The sequence below is a fragment of the Oncorhynchus clarkii genome, chromosome 17 (genome assembly GCF_045791955.1).
Source record: "Oncorhynchus clarkii lewisi isolate Uvic-CL-2024 chromosome 17, UVic_Ocla_1.0, whole genome shotgun sequence".
Taxonomy (NCBI): domain Eukaryota; kingdom Metazoa; phylum Chordata; class Actinopteri; order Salmoniformes; family Salmonidae; genus Oncorhynchus; species Oncorhynchus clarkii.
The window spans coordinates 64,268,282-64,292,254 of NC_092163.1; the positions used below are offsets into that span (position 1 = coordinate 64,268,282).

General features: G+C 42.9%; 2 protein-coding genes across 3 annotated transcripts; one reads left to right on the top strand and one right to left on the bottom strand.

Annotated features, from left to right (window-relative positions):
* Positions 1 to 276: 276 nt before the first annotated feature.
* LOC139371259 (zinc fingers and homeoboxes protein 3-like) lies at positions 277 to 14,893 on the bottom strand. Of its 2 annotated transcripts, none has more exons than XM_071111524.1 (3): positions 14,672 to 14,893; positions 2,295 to 5,260; positions 277 to 1,671 (listed from the first exon to the last, which is right to left on the bottom strand). In XM_071111524.1, exons 2-3 carry the CDS (start codon positions 5,048 to 5,050, stop codon positions 1,638 to 1,640), a joined length of 2,790 nt encoding a protein of 929 aa, XP_070967625.1. In that variant the 5' UTR covers positions 5,051 to 5,260; positions 14,672 to 14,893; the 3' UTR covers positions 277 to 1,637. The 2 variants fall into 2 exon arrangements, with proteins under 2 accessions (XP_070967625.1, XP_070967626.1); XM_071111525.1 differs by lacking the exon at positions 14,672 to 14,893 and adding an exon at positions 6,283 to 6,435.
* Positions 14,822 to 22,246, top strand: LOC139371261 (family with sequence similarity 83 member D). Its single transcript, XM_071111532.1, has 4 exons — positions 14,822 to 17,006; positions 19,389 to 19,556; positions 19,711 to 19,835; positions 20,051 to 22,246. Exons 1-4 carry the CDS (start codon positions 16,524 to 16,526, stop codon positions 21,060 to 21,062), a joined length of 1,788 nt encoding a protein of 595 aa, XP_070967633.1. The 5' UTR covers positions 14,822 to 16,523; the 3' UTR covers positions 21,063 to 22,246.
* Positions 22,247 to 23,973: the final 1,727 nt, after the last annotated feature.

The window sequence follows — 23,973 nt, forward strand, 5'->3', positions numbered from 1 at the left end:
GCTGCCATGGCAGCAAGAGCTCAATTTCCCTAACCAATTGATTTTTCTTGTTGGCATGTAGTTCTTAATGGAGAGAACAGTGCATCAACTTGTCCTCTACCAGTAGATGGCACTACCTGTGTTTATAAAATAACCTGCCAATTCTTTGTTTGTCAATTCTTCAATGCAATTTATGTAAATTAATACACCCATATAAATATCCATTAGCAAATATTATGTACTATAATCATTCTACAGGTGTGATGGCTTTTAATGTGGCAATAAAAAACAAGTAAACAGTTTCTCAGTGAGTATTTATTCAGTAAAGATTCAAAGTGTAGAAAGGATGATACAACAGTGCTTTTTTATCAAACTATTTCATAAAAGTTAAAGTGATCATAACACCGTAAGTCCAGATTTGTTTATATAATTTTTCTAACCAAAATAAATTGGTAACATTCACAAGTGCATACACTGCTGGTAGGAGATCGCCTCCAATTTGGATGGTATAGCACCGTTCTTCGCTTATTTAGCAGCTTATCAGAGATGCAGCTTTGTAGGATTTATGTAGTGACTACGTTTGTATGAAAATTCAGTAGAGTGAAAAGATCTCTTCATTTGGCTCTCTAGCTAGCACAAGACCTACCTCTGTGTCCTCCAGGGCATTTGATCAAATTGACCTTTATTTTATAACATTTGCCAGTAATGATATTTCATATTATTACAGCTGAATGTTAAGCTTTTCCAAGAATACAGAAGCAGCATATTTGTTTTATTCATAGATGTATACCATCACAGGAGTGACTAATGCACTGGCACCTTGTTTTGATCTCAACATCACAGCAGCTGGAAAGCTATAAGTGATGGGCAGACCAGTCATAAATGCATGGACAGACTGAGTAAGGCAACGTTTGCATGACAGGCTTCTTTTATGTTTGGGTTTGCAGATGAAGCCAGGGCAGTGTATTGATTCTGTTAGCGCTCTGCCAATATCTTTACTCTGGGGCAGTGTGGTTTTAGCATTGCTGTCTGCTAGTCCATTGTATTGTCTGTTGCGTATAGCTGAACTGTTAAGTGATCACCAACATTTATACAGAGCTAAATAAAACTAAATGCTCAATTGCTTCTGGACTTACAGTGACTATAGAAGAAGAGTAAGAATTGGGAGAAAAAAAATGTTTTACAGAGAAAAGTAAAATTCAAGGCAGTGAAGTACTGGTTGCTAAAAAAAAGTAAAAAATATCACAAAGCCAACAATAACATCTCCTAGACACTTGTCATTTTGTCCAGTCAACGAAAACCCTCTATAGTGCAGTTTGAATCATATACTGTACATCCCACTCCCATCTTCCCTCAAGTCAGTTGTCCAGTCAGTGTGCGCCTCCTTTCTGTCTCATGTCTTACCGCCCTCTACATGCATCATCCTATTCACCACATGACCACAAAGAAGCATGAAGAAAGGCTTGAACATCACAGGACTCAATGCTGAGAAGTTATTTCTTTAGAGGATGGCAGGAAGTGATGGTATATTCACAGTTACAGTCCAACGGTCCAGCAACAATCACATCTGCTGTCATAATGAACACACCAGACCATGGCCATCTGTAAAGCCGGACAGCCAACCCATCCTGTACCCCTAGTACGTTTGGGACACTCCATCAGACTTCAAGCAGCTCTATCCTCAGACGATCCCTGAAAACACGTGTACACAACACGCGTGCACACACGTATTAGTACGATATTGTTCTGATTAAATTACATTTCTCATGAATGCACGTCATATTAAGTGTCTTTAGAATCAGCACCGTCAACAGGTGGTAGGAAATCAGAGACTAAGTTATGTAGCAGCCAACTCATAAAAGACCAATTTCATGATTTATTCACATATATTAGCACTCTCTCTTAATCTATAATTCAATGGCCCAGACTCCAACTCTTCTAAAAATACACAGACCTTCTAATACACAGAACTTTGATTGTCTGTGAAAGCCACTCTGTATGAGTACCCACACTCCCTCCCTGGGTTTTTTTGTTTTTGTTGTTTTACAAACTTAATTTTCACAGTTTACAAAGCCCTAAATAAACCATATCCAGTTTCAGAACAATATATAGCTACTGTAGAAATCAACAGTATAGTGTTTGACATTCTGTTATGGTCAAGGAGCAATATTAACCTTTGAAAAATCATCATCATCAGTCTCAAAGAGCCTGACAAGTAAACTACTGACCTAACATATACAGTACATTCCATGAAGGTATGGGGTGATCACAGATTGAGTCATTTTCATTAGACAACGGTAACTGATAGAACTCACCTGGCCTCCGCCTGCTTCTCCCCAAAGGCCTGGCTGCTAACCAGCTGAGGGTGGTCTTCCTCTCTCTCTGCCCAGTGACCATGTAGTTCTTCTGTCTCCACAGCTCTCCCTCTCTCCCCAGTCTCCTCTGGCTCTGTTGCACTCAGCAGTGGCCTCTGTGTGTCTGCGCCCCACCAGAATCCCAGCTGCCCCGAGTGGAGCTCCTTAGGTCCTTCATCAAGCTGCTTGTTCACCTCCAGTTCCACCAGTTTCCTATTAACCTCCTGGGGATTGATCAGCGCCCCTGCTTCAGAGTCTCTGTGGCCCTTTTCTTCCTCTCCCTCTACTGGTAGGCACTGGTAGCCCTCCAGCCATTTCAGCTGGCCGTTCTGGTGGATGTAGCGGCTGTCGCTGAACCAGCGGACCACCTCTGGATTTGGCAGGCCCGTCATGATACTCAGCTCCTCATACTGCTGGCTGCTGGGCCACAGTGTGCTGGTGAATGCCTGCCTCAAAAGGTGCACCTGCTGGGGGCTTTTCTTGGATGGGTGTGACCGGTCTGAGACATGTGTCTCAGACTTGAGCTCTGGAGGGAAGGCCTCTGAACCAGGTTTGGCAGCTGGATCGCTCACCATGAGCCTCTGCAGGTTGATCTTGATGGGGTCAATTTTTAGTTCAGGGCAGGTTCTGTCGTCCCCAAAATGGTCTTCCTCTTTGATAAGCTGCCGCAGGACTGAAAAAGCTTTCATAGGAACCTCCTTGATGCATTTGCCATCCTTAATGATAGATATGCTGTTGCTGCTACTGCTGCTTTTGGTAATGACACTGATGCTGGTGTTTTCATTTTGGGCTTTGCTGGCAAGGTTCAGGTTGTTGACACTGTCATTATTTCTAGTGCTGGAGTAGCCACTGCTAAAACTGCCATTTTTGGACTTGTGGATATTGTTGTTGTTACTGTCATCATCACTATTTGTTGATGTGTACTGATCCTGGTTAGCTGTGTTTCCATTGCTATGAATGTTATAGGCGATAACGTTAGATTTGCTGGTGTTACTCATGATCACTTTACCTTTGTTGCTGCTGTTGCTGAAGCCTTCCAAGACAGATTCAATGCTAATATGTCTGCTGCTTTGATTGTTTGGTTTATCATGGCTGTCAGTGCTACAGTCATCTTTATTGCCAATGTTGGAGGAGCAACTGACAATGCTGTTGCTGGAACTGATGTTGTTCATTGGTTTCCTAGTGCCATGGTCCCTGTCGTTACTACTGATGGAGGAGTTACTACTGATGCTGCTGCTACTACTGCAACTACTACTGTTACTGCTGCTACTACTGCAACTACTACTGTTACGGCAGCTGGTGCTAATGACACAACTGTTGCCCAGCCTCAGAGCAACAGTCTTGTCAGACTCCTGGCTGGCCACAGTAGTGGGGATAGTGTTCCTGGTCACTACCTGTGTTGTTCTGCTGACTACAGTCTGATATTTTGGGGGGATCATGGTTGGGGTAGCATAAGAGACCCTAGTGGTGACCGGGTGACCAGCGGCTGACATGCTAGCCGAAGTGGATATGACTCCAGTATGCCTGCTCACTACACTGCCATGGGTCACCTTGGCAGCCTGGTGGCTGGGGCCCACTGGAGCAGCCTGGGCATGGACAGTGTGATGGGTCACAATATGATTTGTGTGCTGTTGCTTGGGGGGCTGTTTTTGGGGTGCTGCTCCTTGGAAGACCGTGTTGAACATCTTCCTCCTGGCCTCCTCTATCTCCTCGGGGGACCAGCTGATCCCCTGTTTGAGTCTCTGGGCAGTGAACCACAGTTTGATCTGCTCCTCTGGCCAATCAGAGACCACAGTCAGGTAGCAGAGCTCAGCTTTGGTCGGGTAGGGGAACTTACCAAAGGACGTCTTGAGAAAGCTGCTGGTGTCCATGGCAGCATCATAAGTGGGGATGCTGCTCAGGGGAATCATCACCTTTGGAAGGTTTTTGCTGGAATCCGAGATGGAGGAGAAGGTGGGAGAGCTGTGCTGGTGATAGGTTTGATTGGGCACTGTTGTTGTTATCACATGAGTGACAGGGTTTCTCAACATAGCAGCACCACCGGTCCCACTGAGAGACCCATTTTGTAGTTCAGGCACATTCGTCAACATGGTGGGGTCTGTCCGCTCCATTTTCTTCCCAGTGTCTATCCTCTGCACCTCCACCGTGTGGGAAACCACAATCTTCTTGTGCTCTCCCTTGGCCTTCATCACCCTCACTATAGGTGTTTTAGTGAGAAAGATTGCAGTATCGCTCGAGTCCTCCCCATTGGTCGTGAACAGACTCTGCTCTACGGTGGTCCCACCATCTCTCTTCCTGACATGCAGGGAAGCGGAGACAGAGCCCCCTGACACCCCAGGGTGTGCTTTAGCATTGTGCAGGGCCAGGGCCTCAAATCTGACCACTGACACGCCACAGTTCAGGCAGGAGAAGCAGGGTTGGGCCCTGAAGTCTATGTGGCAGTTGTGCAGGTGGTCCAAAAAGTAGTTCAGCTCTCTGGACTCAAAGCGGCAGGGTGGGCAGCTGTATGTGCTACCTTTCTGCCATTTGTCGCCCCTTTCAGGTCTGGAGGAATCATGGGAGAAATGGCCTCTGTCTTCTCCAGATATACTGAGGATGCTGTCCTCTGGGATTGTGGGTAGGAGCTCAGGAAGGCAGCCAAGTATGATCTCCTCACGCATGTGTTTGCTTTTGGATGTGATCATACAGGGCACTGTTGACTTCCTTTTGCTGGCCATTGTATTGTAGCTGTGTGCAGATGATGGGTGACTGACTGGTTGTCCCGTATGGTAACGGAGGGCGAGTGGTTTGTGGATAGGGCTGAGAGTTTAAGTGTCATGGGCCAGCCGCGATGACTTCACAGTGTTGCTTCATGTTTGCCCTCAGCTTCTGGGGTTCCTCTCACACGATGAGTTAGGGTTAGACTGTTTTAGCAGTTCACTGGGAACCTATAGGAGAGAAAACAGAACAAATATGTGATAAGGTAAATCATTCCTTATAAGAATAACACCACACACAATTGGTTATTAGCTATTTAGTTATTTAGTTATTTTTACACTGTCAGTAAAAAAACGATGGTTGTATCCTATCCTTCTATATGGGTCCTTAACCCCCTACCCATACCATCAGCGAGTGTCTAATGAGCATCCTGATCATGTGCCTCATATTAATGCCAAACTCTTCTGCCAACCTTGGATGAGAGCCACTGTTCACATTTGAGCCACTGTTCACATATTTATGACGTTTGGTATGAGTGTTGGCACACACACACATCCATGCAGAGGCTTCATACCCATAGGGGACACTGGGGCATGTGCACCCCCAGATCTGTCCGGTTTAAGAAATTATTTATTTTTAAAAAATCTTTCTCTCTGTAATACCTAGTGCATTCCCCAAGAGAGGATGGCTTTCACTTCAGCAGTAATAAATTCATGAACTTCTTTGAAGAAAAGATCATGATCATTAGAAAGCAAATTACGGACTCCTCTTTAAATCTGCGTATTCCTCTAAAGCTCAGTTGTCCTGAGTCTGCACAACTCTGCCAGGACCTAGGATCAAGAGAGACACTCAAGTGTTTTAGTACTATATCTCTTGACACAATGATGAAAATAATCATGGCCTCTAAACCTTCAAGCTGCATACTGGACCCTATTCCAACTAAACTACTGAAAGAGCTGCTTCCTGTGCTTGGCCCTCCTATGTTGAACATAATAAACGGCTCTCTATCCACCGGATGTGTACCAAACTCACTAAAAGTGGCAGTAATAAAGCCTCTCTTGAAAAAGCCAAACCTTGACCCATAAAATATTAAAAACTATCGGCCTATATCGAATCTTCCATTCCTCTCTAGAATTTTTAGAAAAAGCAACTCACTGCCTTTCTAAAGACAAACAATGTATACGAAATGCTTCAGTCTGGTTTTAGACCCCATTATAGCACTGAGACTGCACTTGTGAAGGTGGTAAATTACCTTTAATTGGCGTCAGACCGAGGCTCTGCATCTGTCCTCGTGCTCCTAGACCTTAGTGCTGCTTTTGATAGCATCGATCACCACATTCTTTTGGAGAGATTGGAAAACCAAAATTGTCTACACGGACAAGTTCTGGCCTGGTTTAGATCTTATCTGTCAGAAAAATATCAAATGTGTCTCTGTGAATGGTTTGTCCTCTGACAAATCAACTGTAAATTTCGGTGTTCCTCAAGGTTCCGTTTTAGGACCACTATTGTTTCACTATATATTTTACCTCTTGGGGATGTCATTCGAAAACATAATGTTAACTTTCACTGCTATGCGGATGACACACAGGTGTACATTTCAATGAAACATGGTGAAGCCCCAAAATTGCCCTCGCTAGAAGCCTGTGTTTCAGACATAAGGAAGTGGATGGCTGCAAACTTTCTACATTTAAACTCGGACAAAACAGAGATGCTTGTTCTAGATCCCAAGAAACAAAGAGATCTTCTGTTGAATCAGACAATTAATCTTGATGGTTGTACAGTCGTCTCAAATAAAACTGTGAAGGACCTCGGCGTTACTCTGGACCCTGATCTCTCTTTTGACGAACATAACAAGACTGTTTCAAGGACAGCTTTTTTCCATCTACATAACATTGCAAAAATCTGAAACGTTCTGTCCAAAAATGATGCAGGAAAATTAATCAAGGCTTTTGTAACTTCTAGGTTAGACTACTGCAATGCTCTACTTTCTGGCTACCCAGATAAAGCACTAAATAAACTTCAGTTAGTGCTAAATAAGGCTGCTAGAATCCTGACTAGAACCCCAAAATGTTATCATATTACTCCAGTGCTAGCCTCTCTACACTGGCTTCCTGTTAAGGCAAGGGCTTGTGCCCCGTCAGATTTTTGGGGTGCATGATGCCTATCCATCCATGAATACCCCCTTTGTACTGTAAAACACTCACGCATGACGTTCCTCACAATTGCTTAAAATTTCACATATGCACGCACACCCCTTAATGCAGTTTGAAACCGCTTCAGGACACAGGTCAGTGATTTCCGCTTATTCTGTTTCTACAGTTATGTAGCTAAATATCTCATAATGATTGTTTCTCTGGGCACTCTATCATATGTAACAACATTCTGAGCACAAAAACAGAATCAGAAAGTGAGAACACGAATCGGCTTCTCTTACTCGCTGCACTCTTGGTGAACCCTACCCTCCCCACACATATTTCTTCTCTCTCTCTCTATATATATTTGTCTCTCCCTCTCTCTGCCTCTCTTGCTGTGAATTTGTTGATGTGTGATGTGGTGTTGAAAACTGCTCTTGATTCATCTAGTTCTCACAGAGATATCATGATGCTTTGGTAGATAGACATGTGTAAGCTCTCTTTAGCGAATGTTCATCATCATCCTCATCAATGCCGCTCTCAGTACTTAAAAGTATTTATTACAAGGAGTGTTATTACTTTATATATTACAATGGAGCCCACTGCTCAGTATGCAGAATGAGCACACTATTACGTTATTGAAATCTTAAGTCAAATTATTTACAGTCATCCGCATTCTCTTGAACATGGCTACACTCCTAAAACAAAACGATATGTCTTCAGCCAGTGAAACTGAATGGAGTCACATGTATGCATTCACCATGGCCTGCTGGTCGGTAAATAAAAAATGAACCTGTTCCGGAATTTAAAATCCCAAATGACTGCCCACAATACATGCTGATCCCAGATGGGCTGTGACGTCCTTTTTGTAACTGCCTCTTTTTATTTCTAATGATGGCTCCCTTTCAACAACAAAAAAAAACACCACAAAAAAATAGGTCACCAGCCTCTTATGCAGTAATCCCGGTTTGCTGCATCCAGACGTGGGCATTTGCTGTATGTTTAGCCAGCGGAGAGGTCATTATACAGCACACAATTAACCCCTGACAGCAGGTTTAGTGAGTGCATTCCATTGAGACGAAGGCTATAGCTCTCATGCAAGAGTCTGGTCTTCTCGTGCTCATCTAATAAAATGTGATGCTATGGTTTTAGTATAGTGTGGACAGTGGATGGGCAGCCGATGAAGTTAAGTTACTGGTTATGATACCGTAGTTAAAGGAAAAATCCACTAAAAACAATGTTTTGGTGTGTTTTTCATTAGTCCACTGTTGATACTGTCCCAAAATGGCAGCCAAGCACGAGTGCTCAGTGTAGTATCCTTTTATCATCTAGACTTTTAGGACACGTGTGAGTTCGCTAATTCCATTCAAAAAGTTTCCTAAAGTAACCTGTCTAGACTCCATCACTTAATGACAAATAATATTAAAAAATGTAAAAAATATAAGAAAATTATGATGATCAGCATATGTGCGAGGAATGACAACAGGCTTTCCTCTCGTTATCATTAATGGGGATGCAACTGAAGCAAACATAGCTCGATTGAATCTTGTTGGCTAATATTTTCAGTATCATTAATTCTCTCTCATTACGGAGTCTTCTCTAGCCACTATGAACAGCATGATCTTGCATTGACTGCAGCAGGTCGTAACGGTATTGTTTATTGTTGTTCTTAAAATTCAAACTATATATTGTGCAAAATTTGCAAGCCCCACATCTTCCATTACGTTGTCATGGAAAATATTAATGTTGTTTCCAACTACCAATCAGCAACTGTGCCATAAATCCGGCTCTATATTGAACGTTGAGATTGCCGAAAGCAAATGACAAGAGTGGCAAGGAGTGGAATGTTAGCTAAAAAGACCGGTAACCAGACTAAAAGAGACTGGTACTGATGCTGCGTTCAAAACAACTGGGAACCCGGAAATCTCCGACTTGGAACTCGGAATTCCAAGTCGGAAACTCAGGCATCTTTCTAGAGCTCTTGCTTTCCGACTTGAAGATCACTGAGGTCATGATTTGACCTTGTTCTTTTCCAAGTTCCCAGTTGTCTTGAAAGCACCATCAGACAAGCCACATCATGATGATGATGCAATCATGATGATGTGGCAAGTGACAAATGGTGCTTTCAAGACAACTGGGAACTCTAGAAAAAAAACAAGGTTGAATCATGATCTCAGTGATCTTCAGGTGAGAAAATCCGAGCTCTAGAAAGATGCCAGATTTTCCGACTTGAGTGGCTTCCCATAATCTATAGTGGCACAGCCTTAGACCACTGCGCCACTAAAGATTCTGGGTTCGATTCCAGGCTGTCACAGCCAACCGCGACCGGGAGATCCATGGGACGGCGCACAATTGGCCCAGCGTCGTCTGGGTTAGTGGAGGGTTTGGCCGGCAGTGATGTCCTTGTCCCATCGTGCACTAGCGACTCCTGTGGCGGGCCGGGCACAGTGCACGCTGACACTGTCGCCAGGTGTACGGTGTTTCCTCCGACACATTGGTATGGCTGGCTTCCGGGTTAAATGGGCATTGTACCAAGAAGCATTGAGGCTTGGTTGGGTTGGGTTTCGGAGGACACGTGGCTCTTGACCTTCGCCTCTCCCGAGTCCGTACGGGAGTTGCAGCAATGAGACAAGACTGTAACTACTAATTGGATACCATGAAATTGGGGAGAAAAAGGGGTAAAAAAATACAAAGGCCATGCCATTTAAAAAAATACCATGTGATGGAAAATAATGTTATCTGAGCACTAATAAGTTATTTGATGTAGCCTGTGTGGATGTGGTCCAGGACAGGAGTACTGTGCTGAGCAATATTCTAGTGGCAAGACAGCCGTTGCCCTGGTATCTCTCCTCCTAAAACATCAAATTTCCTGCATGACAAACCAAAGACAGGCCAAAAGTTGAGCAAGGGTACATAAAGAACCAGGTCACCTTTCAAAAGAATGGGGTGCATTATCTAGCGAGCAAGACGTGCGATCAGACACAAGACAAGGGCTTCCCAGACAGGGACTGGAGCCAATGAATGGTGCACTCTGAAAAGAGGGGCCTCGTGTTTCAGCGCTGAAGGAGACGACTCAGACGAGCACCGTCTCCTGGTGTGTCATATGTCCCGATACTGGCACTGGCTCTATAGCTGAGATTAAAAGAGTTTCATCTCTGGTGAGTACTGATCTGAACTGAGGCAAAGTGACAGAGCTCTCAGACAAGCTCTTAGAACACCTCCGCTCACTCTTCACAAGCAAAGTCCTCGTATTACCTTGTGTGCTCAACTCAGCCAGCATGATTTCATTTCAAGAGACTACTTAATGTTTGGCTTTTTAGAATAAAATGTTAAGAAAAAATGTGGCTTCATATCTGAAGGGGTGTAAAGTGGTACACATTCAATAAAATAGCCCATAGGCACTCGCACTGTTGACATTTGCAAACAGATTGGTATTTGCAATGCCATGTCGCTGGTCACATGACTGAGGAGTGAGGGGACAGAGAAGAACGACACAGGGAAAGCAGACCCAGACAGACAGCTGGGTGATTATGACAGAGAAAGTGTTTTAGTATTCAACTTCCTCCAATACACGCACATAACACACACCCTTCTTGCCTGTTCTCTTCAACATCGTTTTACACCAAAGCTTCCAGAAATATTTCTCTTTAAACTCAACTGCCAGTAAACAGTCTGTGGTGCTGCAGTCACACAAGGGCTGATGAGAAATCTTGGCTGTTTTATGACAACATTTGTTTTCCATTATTAGCATTTCAGTGATCCACGACTGTCTTGAAAGTCTGACAACCTCAGCCTGCTTCCCTGGTTTTGAGTTGAAAATCAACAGAAACTGTGCCTGGCATAAGTGGGTGTGGGACAGACAAAGCAGTTCCTGATAGACACACCTAAACAATACAAAAAATCTGTTTAGGAGCACATCTTCTGCCAAATGTTCATTAAATAGATTAAAGTCATGTGAGTGGATCAACTGGACATCCAAATATAAGTCAGAAACAGATAGCAATTACTTCCCTGAACAAGGAAGATGTTGGGAACAATGGCATCTCATTTATAAGAGAAACGTGATCCAGCACTGGGAACATTATTTAGACGACTGTCTGTCAACTTGCCATTGTTCAATTTCCTGCATGTCTGGATGTCTGCTGTGTCTATTATGATTTCTGTGTCTAGTAATGTGTGTTTGACTGAATGGCTGCGACTTAGTTTGCACATCATAATTCAAGTGTATTCTAATGGGTTAATGTTTGTATGTCCATAATATCCACATTAACTACAGAGTTGTAAGCTCCACTGTCACACCTTCAGCCAAGGATGCAAGTGGTTAACCCAGTGTATCCGTCTTCAGCATCTGGTCGTTTGTATGCCCCTTAATTCTGTGTTTGACTGTGTCTTCAGGGCGTGTGTGTGTGTTTGTCTGTTCTATGTATTTATGTGTGTACCAGTATATGAGTAAGAGTGTGTGAACGTGTGAATGCCTGCTGAGAGACGCAGGTGTTGTCAACCGTCTCCTCCTTGCCCCCCTTACCTCCATGACTGCAGCCCGGTCCGCTGGGAGACCAGTCGGCGGTGCCACTCATGTGTTAACATTGCCATAGCAACCCCTCTCTTCTCCTTGCCCACCACACCACACACAGAGGAGTCTCTCGACTACACCCACCAGACGCATTTACGCACACACGCACACACACACATAAATGACCACCTTTTATGCCAGGTAAAGGACAAAGTTAATCTTCCTGCTGTGCCATCTTTGAAAATGCCAGTCTTGGCTTAGTTGTTCCGGACCATTGGGGTTGGGTGAGGCAGTGGTAAAGACACCTTCTCACAACGACAATACAAAAATACCTGTTCGACTGCACAGTCCACTCTACTGATTAAGTGTTTGTGACAGTCCTTTCATAAAAGACAAATGTGGGATATATACATTGCAAAGGACATCCTGTCAGTGTCGTCTTGTAAAATTGGCACAGAGGTCTGAGGACTGGGGTATTGTAATACAGTATAATGTACACTGCCAAAGCATCTCTTGTTCTGTTCAAATGCATTTTCATGTCATCCATCACAATCTTATATTGTTCACCAAAGCCTTCCTCTATGGCCTGGCTGAATGACAGACCAAAAATGTGTAAAAAAAATCCTGAGTAATGAGAACCTATTTCTGTGTTTTTTTAATGAATATATCTCCTTCAGTTCTGTATCTTGGACTCCAGGCCATTGATATGGCAACTTAAAAATAAAAACTAAGAAAAATGGCGGCGTATCGCGCATTGTACTGTCCAACCTAAAATGGCTGACATCACAGCCTCTTGTAAGTACCAGAGCTTGGCAAATGCCAGCTCCTGCTGACCAAACCTTTCTTGCACGGGACAGAGAAAGTGGCAGGGGCCCTCTCCTCTCTAGCCCCCAGTTTTTTTTCTTCCACGAGTGCAGAGAAGTTTCTTTTGGTTGGAACTGAGCAAACATGCTGTCTCAGGGAGGCTTTCGATCGCTTTGTGCCTCGATACTCCTAAGACAAAAGCAATACCATACGATGAATAGGAGAGAATAAGAGCAAACCCAAACAGAGTGGTATAGACTTTCAGACTAACATAACAAAGCTCTCTAAGTAGTATGCTTATGGGACTGTTTTTGTGAGGAGGGGGAAGTATGCTGTTATCACGAATATGGTTGTTTGTACAGAACTGCTGGGAAATAGATCTGGTTGGTATTAGATAGCTGATTTTCCTCTCTGAACTCGAGGAATGTTATACACTCGATGTCAGCTAAAACTGCAAATCACGACCATATGACCTCCTTGAGGGTGCTCTGGCAATGACTATACGGCACAGTGAAACCTAAGCAAAAGACATACAAATATTATCTGACTGGTGTCAATAGACAGAACATTTAATCCTCAAAGCGGTATATTCGTACAGTAACTAAGGAGTGGCATACAAGGATGTTTTTTGTAGAGTCGGGTGGGCACTCTCTGCCCATTACACAGTGTCTGTGTATACAAACACTCTCTGTTATGGCCATAACCAAAACTGTGAGCTGTTCCTAATTGCAGGGAGTCAGGATAAAAAGCAATATGCCTGGCCTCATTAGAACAGTTCCGAGAAGGGAGATGGAAGAACGTTCCCAGGGATCCACAAAGGGAATTGACATTCCCCCAGTGTAACCGCCTAGAAGAGTGCAAACCTCTACACAGACACACTCACTGGACTAGGCTGAACCTAGCTAGCCTAGAGAAGCCAAGCTATGGGAGCTAGCTTGTCTAGCTTTGTATTAGTCAGTAAGGAGAGACATCTGCAAAAAGCATAGGAGCAGAATGAGGCTCTTTTACGAACTTCATGCATCTATGTATTTTGAGGGGGCAATAATGGTCAAATTAGGTGTCTGCATATTCATTCTAGTTTAATAACCTTAAATTATATTTCCTATACCACTGGTAGCATGACATGCTCCTTCAGTTCCAATGGGCATGATGCCCCTGGCTCATTGCATGTGCATGAATCACTCACACATTTCCCCTGATTAGAAGGTTGAATATTTAAACCAATAGTAGAATATCATCTTATGGTCCAATATAAAGTGTAGGCATGATGGCCAGCTAAGAGACAACAAAAAATTTGATTTTACAGGGTCAATTAATTGGCTACACATGAATAATGTGCGCTGTCTTGTCTGTTTTAGTGAGATTGGAATCGTGAGGAAAAGTTTACAGTGTACAATATTCTGACAGTTTGACACATTAAAAAAGACAGACGAAAACATGATGACAGCTCCCAAAATGCAGTTGATTGTCGAGCTCTAAGCATCAACGCAAGGCAGTAACAGGTGGGAAAACAAGATTGTTCAATACATAGGCTAAAACAACAATGTCTGCAATTTAAACATCATACATTAGCCTACTGAACTGATTAATTGAAAGGAAGGATTAACGTCGCTTTAAAATTCATAGATTAAAAAGGAAGACATTTTGGGTAGTAAATCCAGCCGGACGTCTGGTCGTCTAAATTAGACTACCCGACATCACATCCAATAAGATTATGTATTCGTTATATAAAAAGTCCTTAGAACTTGGATACTGAAATAGTCAGCACTGACTCGCTCAAAAAGCAGGGGAAATATTCAGCGTTGTGCAATAAATTAATCAGAAACGTCACATTGTAGCGTGCGAGAGGGCAAGTACAACGTTGAGTAGACTACATTCTTGAAACTGTAACAAAAAGTCGAGTTAACCCTTTCACTCCAGTAGCCTGTTGGCAAACATTGGCTCGGTGTTTGGGCTATTTGCGACTATCTTCAACTCATACTGTAACGTTAGAATAAAACATATTCCCAAAAATCCTAACTCGGCACCCCCCACCTACTGTCGCCATTTTATATATTGGCGACTTCATATATACTGCCTAGACTACAGCACCAGATACAATTCAATAGACAGAATTGGAGTAAACTATCTGTGATTATACAAAAAATAATTCGAGCTATTCTATTGTAGGCTACAAGGAAAAGTGTCCTTACCTTGATAGTTGGACCGGGGTAAAATGGAATACGACATTAATATAGAAATTATTAATATTAGATTAGCTCCGTTCGTTGCGCTTTGAGAGGAGGGGGGTGGGTCCTCTCCTCAGTTGAACCCGATAAACTGGCGTGAACCCGTCCGACAGTGACCACAGCAAGGTACATTACCTCTCCTCGCACACTGTATGGACAGAAAACAACTGTGGTCGGCGGCAGGACGAGGAAGCCAAAAATTATACGGAGTGTATTTCCTATGAACACGTGATTCAGAGCGTCACCCAACATCCTAAATCCTTTCATCTAAATTTTGGAGAAGGGCGGGGGTTGGACGGTGAATGTATAGAGAGATACGCTCTAACGAAGCGAAAGTGTTGGACACGAACCACGGTCGGTCATAATTTTGATGTCTGCCTGTTGAAAACTGAAGAGTGTATTTGAGAATTTGCCAAAAATGTGGCTTAATAATTTTGACGTCCTTTCCTATCAGAAAAGGTCTTACCTGCCACATAATGAAAGCAGTCTAGCCTAATGAATAGGCTACATAATAATTAGGTAACTCTGTTTTGCCAATTTAACGTGTGTTAAGGCTGTCGAACCACAGGAACGTTGAGAGTGAGATTGTCCCTGAATATCAAAAAGGCCTGCTCAGCGTAATGAATAGTGCGCGTAAAGGGGTGGATAGCTCATGCCACAAATATGTTGCACCGACGCGCCATATCCTATTTCTATTTACATTTTCCAGCTTTACTGACTCAAGATTCATCGAGGGACAATCCATCTGAGGTCATAGCTAGCTAGCTTCACTGGTCCATTAAACAAATAATGTATACCAAAGACTAGGCTCTTACTCCTTGGTTGGTTATACAGTACGTGTGCGTAAAAATAAGGCACCATATGTGGCAATATGGGGACATTGACTCCTTCATTTGCATTGCCAGATGATAATTATTATTTTGATTGCCAACAACATGTTTAATCTTTTGAATTCAATTCAGGAATACATAGACCTTATCAATCACTTTAAATCATGCTGGGCTGGTATTATTTTTAAATATTAGGAATCAATGTCATGATAAATCAGCCAATTAGACGTGTTATTTTATCATCATATGATATAGCTTACTTCAGACCAGGCCTATACCCAAAGGCCTACCGTGAACCTTCATCGTGTCTGTAAAAATGTACATGGTCTTACTCCTTGGTTATAGACTTGTGGTAAAAACAGAAGGTTCCAATATGTGGCATTGGGACATTGCGTCCATCATTTTAATTGCAAGGTTAATTATTCATTTTATTGCCAACTACACTGTTTAAACGTTTGAATTATTAGGCATAAACTACACACACATACATGATCTATACCATGATACCACAACTAACGTAACTTGATAACACACATGATTAATGATTACGTGGTCTCCTTTTTAAATATTAGGGACATAAATGTCGCCAGTCAGATAATTAGGCTTGTGCTTAGTTTTATGATATGATATAGCCTACTCCTTCCGTGATTTTTCGTAGTGTCAAAATGTACAGTCGTTCTACAGTAGGCTAGTCCGGGCATTTGAGGTCGTGACTTGAGAGTGGATACTGGATAGGGTTTGTTTGCCTCCAAATTCAAACTGCTGGCCAATGAGCGAGCGCTTATAGCGGAGTGACAGGTGTATAGCGCAGGCTTGTCTACACGATTCTGGTTCCTAATTTTCGAGTAGCCAATACTGACTGCGGATGGGCTGGAACTGAGTAAATTGCAAAATACAAATTTGCTTCTTCTGGTTAGGCTACATTATATCACGAGGGACACTGAATTGAATGGTTACTGTCTATTCTAAATAGTTCACTTAACGTTATGGCTCTATCGCAATGTTTGGAAGATTCACCTGTAAGGTGGCCGTCAAGAAGACAGGAAAATGATTTGAATGTAAAGGAGTTATACAACGAAAGGCACCGACTGGCGTTAGAGGAACTTATTTCAGGTGGAGTTGATTCGTTTTTGGGATTTCTAAGAAAAGAGAGAATACCGAACTTTCTCTCGGATGACGAGATCAGACGCATTGGCCGTGCTGCGGTGGTTCCACGCCGTGTGTCCCTCCACGCGGAGGACGTGATTTTTGAACAGTCGGTAAGCAGCTCCATGGACTGCTCCTCGGTCACTTACTTCCCCGAGGTCTCGGACGTGGAGCCACCGCTGTTGGAAATCGGCTGGCCCGCCTTTACATCGGGCTCTTACCGAGGAGTCACTCGTGCTGTCGCCCACTTCCAACCCAGTTATGGAGAATGCATCTATAGTTGCAAGGAAGCTGCGAGAAGAATGATTCAAAGTGCCAAGGAGGTAATGCATTAACAAAACACTCAAATGGTGACCACAGTAACATCAACTAAATTGTTGAGCTTAGTCGGCTCTGTAGACTACAGTGTTTAATGTGTGCATTTTTAAAAATGTAACCTTTATTTAACTAGGCAAGTCCGGTAAGAACAAATTCTTATTTACAATGATGGCTTTATTTATACAGATTGTTTCAGGACTAGGCCTATAGCCTATGGAAATAACCATTTTGCTATTTTACTCAATTTTGTACACCTCAGATGTAAAATTCAAACGATACCAGTCACGTATTGATTGTTTGATTTGAGTCAGTCAGTCAATCGGCTCCTGACCCTGGGTGTGTCTATTTACTCAAACGTGACCATCCAAAGCACTCACTCACTAACTGACTGGTATTCTAGGCCTATAGACTGTGCATTCGGGATGTATTCAGACGTTGACTTTTTACACATTTTCTTACATTACGGCCTTATTCTAAAATCGATTACATTGTTCCCCCCCTCCATCAATCTGCACTCAATACCCCATAATGACAAAGCAAAAAAAGTTTTTTTTGACATTTTTGGAAATGTATTAAAAAAATTACATTTACATAAGTATTCAGACCCTTTACTCAGTACTTTGTTGAAGCACCTTTGCAGCGATTACAGTCTTGTTGGGTATGACACTTGGCACACCTGTATTTGGGGAGTTTCTCCCATTCTTCTCTGCAGATCCTCTCAAGCTCTGTCAGATTGGATGGGGAGTGTTGCTGCACAGCTATTTTCAGGTCTCTCCAGAGATGTTTTATCAGGTTCAAGTTTGGGCCACTCAAGGACATTCAGAGACTTGTCCCAAAGCCACCCCTGCGTTGTCTTTGCTGTGTGCTTAGGGTCATTGAGGTCCTGAGCACTCTGGAGCAGGTTTTCATCAAGGTACTGTATGTTCAACTTTGCTCCGTTCAACTTTTCCTCCATCCTGACTAGTTTCCCAGTCCCAGCCGCTAAAAAACATCCCCACAGCATGATGCACCGCAGGGATGGTGACAGGTTTCTTCCAGATGTGACGCTTGGCATTCAGGCCAAATAGTTCAGGCCAGAAAATCTTGTTTCTCATGGTCTGAGTCCTTTAGGCTAACTCCAAGTGGGTTGTAATATGCCATTTACTGAGGAGTGACTTCAATCTGGCCACTCTACCATAAAGGCCTGATTGGTGGAGTGCTACAGATATGGTTCTCCCATCTCAACAGAAGACCTCTAGGGTTCTGTTAGCGTGACCATCAGGTTCTTGGTCACCTCCCTGACCAAGGCCCTTCTCCCCCGATTGATCAGTTTGGCCGGGGGGCCAGCTCTAGGAAGAGTGGCCGTCTTTTCACTTTGTCATTATGGGGTATTGTCTGTAGATTGAGGGGGAAAATATTTAATCAATTTTAGAATAAGGCTGTAATGTAACAAAATGTGGAATAGGGTAAGCGGTCTGAATACTTTCCGAATACACTACATCTTTCTGGGGTCTGGATGAACCTTTATACTGTGATGCTCTTCTCAATAGTCATATTTAAAGTACTGTTGCATTTTCTTATAATTCACAGATAGTCTTTTTGAAAACTATATCACCCATGTGACTAACATTTGTTAGTCACATGTTCAAACTCAACACATTTCTGGACGTGTTTGGAACTGTCAGTTTAATGCAGTTTCCTTACCATCCTGATGAGTTAGCGTTCCAGAATTGCGAGATTGATGAAAAGCTTCAACTCCAAGTCTGGTTCAGAGGAGTGCCTACAGTAATAGTACATTAATGAATGTGTCTGAACATGCTTTTCACATGTAATAGTGTTGGTGTGCACTTTTCTTAATGCTTAGCCTTGTGTGTCATCTGCCTCTGTGTGCAGGTGAGCTGTAGGTAGGTTTACAGCTAAGTGGGAGAAATCAGAGTTGAGTTACATCTTTGTATTTACAGTGAATTTAATTACTCTCTCTGCTTCAGGCCTTATAGTTGATCAGCATCAGTTTCAGAATAACAATTTAGGAAATGCCCCAAATGGCCCTTGATCTGTAAGCTATTGAGTTATTGTTGATTGTCCAGATTGTCCATGTCATAGGAACACATTTGTTTGCAGTCCAAGCATTAAAGATGATTGCCATGGCAGCAGACCACAGTTGACTGCAGTGAGGCTCATCTAGATACACGACAGAGAGAGTGTGGCCAAAAGAGGCGCCACTTAGTGTTTTCTCCTTCTTAATGTTTGATTAAGACCTGGTTTGTGGGCACAAGCATGCATAAGAGCCCATTTAGAGTGACCCCGCCTCACAAATAGTAAGGCAGAAGAGCAGCCTCTTTTAAATTGTGAACTGGGCCTATATCAATGGTGCTTTGACTAACGAATGATTTGATTTACCATTACAGGTGATCGCCATAGTGACAGACTCTCTGACAGACCTGGACATCTTTAAGGATCTCCAGGAGGCGTGCACACAGCGCAGAGTTCCAGTCTACATCCTGCTGGACTGGTCTTGTGTGCCGGCATTCCTCAAAATGTGCAACAACATCAATGTGCGCCTGGACGATCTTAAGGTATATGTTGTTTTGACTCCACCTGTGTGTCATGTCTTATCGCAGATAAGCTGATATTTTATTACTGATTTAGAAGCATGATAATTCAGTATTTAATAAGTGACCTGTGACTGGCTTGTATTTCATACTGTTTTTGTTTCATTCCTCAACAAAGCAAATGCGAGTGCGGACCATAACTGGTGGTACATACTTCATGAGGTCAGGGGCCAAGATTACTGGGAAGGTTCATGAACGGTTCATGTTGATTGATGGGAACAGAGTGACTACAGGCTCCTACAGGTAAAGACTTCTTGCTTTACTACCACATAATTATATGCAGTATAGCATTGAAAAATGTCCCAGTTTTTTTTACAAGACCCCCGAGCAAAAAGCCTATAAAACACTCAACTCATACTTTCAACTTGTATGAACCTAGCTGAGGTGAGTGACTTTACCATCCCTTATTTGACTGATATGGGGTATACAACTGTAAAGCCCTTTGCTTACATTCTTAGGTTCAATTGGACTGATGGGAAACTAAACAGCAGCAACATGATCGAGTTGTCAGGCCAGATCACTGAGAACTTTGATGAGGAGTTCCGGATTCTGTACGCTCAGTCCATGCCTGTTATTACCAGGGGCCCAGCCAGTGCCCGAAACAGTGGCATCTACGACCACCTTCTCATCAAACACCCCGTCACCTCATCCCCTCAGCCGGGCAAAGAGAGGCCCCCAGTCAAGCCTGTCTGTCTGGAAGTATTGGGGAAAACTGTCTGTCTGACCAGCACACCCAGCCGGGCCCAGGCTGTGGCAGTGCCGCCCTCCAGAGAAATGACTGGGAAGAGCAGCCCGGTGTCGGCCTCCTCCACCATAGGGGAAGACTGGATAGAGCAGCGACACATGCAGGAGGTCCTGGCTGGAAGTGCCGCCCAGTGCCTGCCCACAGGTGACCCTGCCACTGCCACATCAGCAGTGGATGTGCAGGTCACACCCTCCGTCCCTACCTGCTGTCATGTCTCCACCCAGACCAGCTGCCCTGCGGTGGACCTTGGAGTGCAGACTGATCTGACTCAGTACACGAAGCACCTCTCCCCCAACAAGGCTACATTTACTCCAATTACCAGCACCACGACTCAGACCAACAACATTCAGAGTGAAGCTGCCGCCTCCTCAGATTCTGTCTCTACCTCCCCCAGGCAGCACCTCGCCCCCCATGGGGTGGACCGTCGCCCTGCAATCCGTCACTGTACTCCACCCCCTGATGGGAACCTGAGGGAGTGCTTCCGCAAGCTGACCAAAGAGCGTCAGTATCACTACTCCACCATCCGCTCCAAGTTGGAGCACATGGTGACCATGCTGTCCCACCGCCGTGAGCTGGTGGACCTCACCAACATGGCCCTGGGGCCTGGGCTGCACAGAGCATGCAATGCCCAGAAAGAGCGGAGACAGAGGCAGGGACATAACCCTGGCCTGCTGATGGACAGTGTGGGCATGGGCACATGGCCAAGGGCTAGATGTTTACACTAACAGGACTTACAGGGCTGCAGGGGCTTGAAGGTGGAGGGTGTTGTAGAAACCGCTCTGTGTTTTGTAGGTATACACTACTTGAAACAAATGGGTTTAAAGAGCAATATGACATTTGAGAATTAGTCTTCCTTAGAGTTTAGAATTTGAAAGTATGTGTCACTGTGTCTGTGTTGTGATGTAGCCTTCTTCCTATTTTTATTGTGAATCTGTCCCTTTTCTTTGACCCCTGTTTGAACATTTCTACTTTAGAAACTGACGTCAAATGGCAGTAGACAGGCGATGGATATACTGTAATTTGCCTTGACTATTTTTGCTACAAAATGTAATGTTTTTAAGTGTAGACATTGTGCAGTAAGACACAATCTATATATAGTTTTGATGATTTAAAAAAATATATAAGATTGTCCAAAGATTTATTTGAGAAATACTGTAATTGCAATTCATAAATTGATATTTGATGAACATTTTAGATGAGACATTTTGTCTGTAACTAACATTTTATTATACAGCATTCTAACATTCAGTTTAACTTGTTAGGTTCCAATTTTGAGTAAATAACTCACGGACACTAGAGAAGCTTAACCAAGTTGAATTCTTCCCAAAGAGTCGTTACAGCTGTAATTCAGACAAACTCTTTTCACACAAGCAGGATATTTAACCCTTTCTCCTAGGCTGAGTCTCCTTTGCAACTGAACAGCCAATGCATCTCTGTTGTTAGACAGAACTTTAGTGATATCTGTTCTTCCTCACTTCATCTAACCTGACCTCTACCCCAAAGTGCTCACTCCTCCCCAACTCCAAGGCTGTCATGGTTATTGATACCAGACGGTGTCTCTTCTCCACCCAGAGGATCCCTGATGGCTAAAAATAACGTCCTGACATAATTATACATCACCCTCTTTTCCTCAGTGACATTGTTAGGTTCTAAGCTCTCCACCCGTCTCCCCTACACATTCCCAAAGCCATCTAACTCCTACAGAAATCCATTCACTTCTGATGTAAAAACCAGTCTATATCATCTCTCAGATACCATACTTCTGATCTATCATGTCTAGTATAGCAATGTTAAAAGTTTACCCAGAATCGAACAAGCGAAATCTGAGTACTGCGAAAGCAGTTACATGTTATTATATCAATGTATGTACTTTATTGCTGACACTTAAAATAAAGGAGTATTTTACGTATCTTTTTTCATCTATCACTTTTTTTATTACATGTACACTCTCCAACCTCACAATGAGTACTTGGAACCAGTGACAGTATGTCCCGAAGCCCAATGCTTAAACATGCTGATCATTGTATTATGAGACGTGATCACTATGGAGATCTTTTTTTTATATATGAATGATAATGTTGAGGGCAATCATTTTTTGAGTCTCAGTTTAACATCTGGGTATTTGTGGGCCACTTTGCAAGGGAAATCATCTCTCTTCCCTCTGTAGCCTTTGCTTTACATGTGGTAGACGTTCATCTAGCCAATATTTTCAGAGAATATGTCAAGGGAAGCTGAGCGGCAGCACAAATGCAGTAATACAGTATCAATATACGCATTAGACTAATGTATTTCCGGTATGTGTCGGTTATCTCCTATGATATATGTAAGGCCTTGTACTATACTGCAATAGTTCATAACGTCATCTGGGTTTGGCAAGAACATGTTGTTTTTCTCTCATCTGAGCACAAAGGTCCTTCGATGATCAAGCCAATGTCTTGGCTCCTTTGAAAAATGCCCTCATAAATGTGTTACTCTGAGTTTTGTGCGCAATATTAACCCAGATGGGAGGGACACGGTGGTAGTATAGGTTAAACTTTGTCTGAAGTTAGGAATCACTATACTATAAACCAGTTTATTGATTGGAATGTCCCTTGGTATACCACATTTTTATAAAAAATATTTATTTGATATAGTTCATTCAATTTTTACAAAAGGAAAACATAGGATGGTTACCTAGAAGTATGATAACACCCCCGCTGAAGACCAGAGGTAGTAGTGCTTCATTATTGTGTGATCTGTAGCTAACATTATCACTTTAGGGCCACTGCCTCATAATTATAATCTCCATAAAATATGATCATATTATTGAAGTAATAACAATGAAAAATACATTAACAGAAACATGTTTTTTATTTTAATGACATTATCAGAGGCCAGCAGGCTCAATTTATGTTCCCAAAATAAGGCAGGCATTTTAACAACTCTCTTTCAGACTTGTATATCCCCACAGGGCAGCATATTTGAACCCACTGTATTCATGTATTCTAGTAATGCAACCTAAGGGAACTGATCTGTGAGTAAATGCGCTGGTTGTGTTGTGAGGTAAAATGAGATTCTAATTAAGTGCTGTAAGGCTGTTTCTACAAAGGTAGCCCAATTCTGATATTTTTTCCACTAATTAGTCTTGACCAATCCCATCAGGTCTTATCCCATCAGGTCTTTTCACATTAGCTCATTTTCAGAGCTGATCTGATTGGTCAAAAGACCAATTAGTGAAAAAATATCAGAATTGGGCTGCCTTTATAAACGCAGCCTAAGACAACAAGTGTGTTTGTAATGAAAGAAGCCACAGGGGTTCCATAATATTGCATTATTTTTTTTTCTATTAGGTTTTTCACTCATTTGTAAATAGTGTGTGTCACAGGAGGCTGCTGAGGGGAGAACGGCACATAATAATGGCCGGAACGGAGCGAATGGAATCAAACACCTGGAAACCATGTGTTTGTATTTGATACCTTTCAACTAATTCCGCTCCAGTCATTACCACAAGCCCGTCCCCCCCAATTAAGGTGCCACCAACCTCCTGTCTGTGCATTTTCTGCTACACACAGCACTATTAATGAAATGTATATCATTTAGTGTATAGGTGGTAAGGGTAGGTAACAACACATCTGCCACGCTGATCCTCAACACGTG

What these genes read in the sequence shown, in the direction of transcription:
- LOC139371259 (XM_071111524.1), bottom strand. Translation starts at nt 5,050, where the DNA reads ATGGCCAGCAAAAGGAAGTCAACAGTGCCCTGTATGATCACATCCAAA. An exon ending in GAGAAGCAGGCGGAGGCCAG is followed by an intron (nt 1,672 to 2,294) that starts GTGAGTTCTATC and finishes ACGTGTTTTCAG; the next exon opens with GGATCGTCTGAGGATAGAGC.
- LOC139371261 (XM_071111532.1), top strand. Translation starts at nt 16,524, where the DNA reads ATGGCTCTATCGCAATGTTTGGAAGATTCACCTGTAAGGTGGCCGTCA. An exon ending in TGATTCAAAGTGCCAAGGAG is followed by an intron (nt 17,007 to 19,388) that starts GTAATGCATTAA and finishes TTACCATTACAG; the next exon opens with GTGATCGCCATAGTGACAGA. An exon ending in TGCGCCTGGACGATCTTAAG is followed by an intron (nt 19,557 to 19,710) that starts GTATATGTTGTT and finishes TCCTCAACAAAG; the next exon opens with CAAATGCGAGTGCGGACCAT.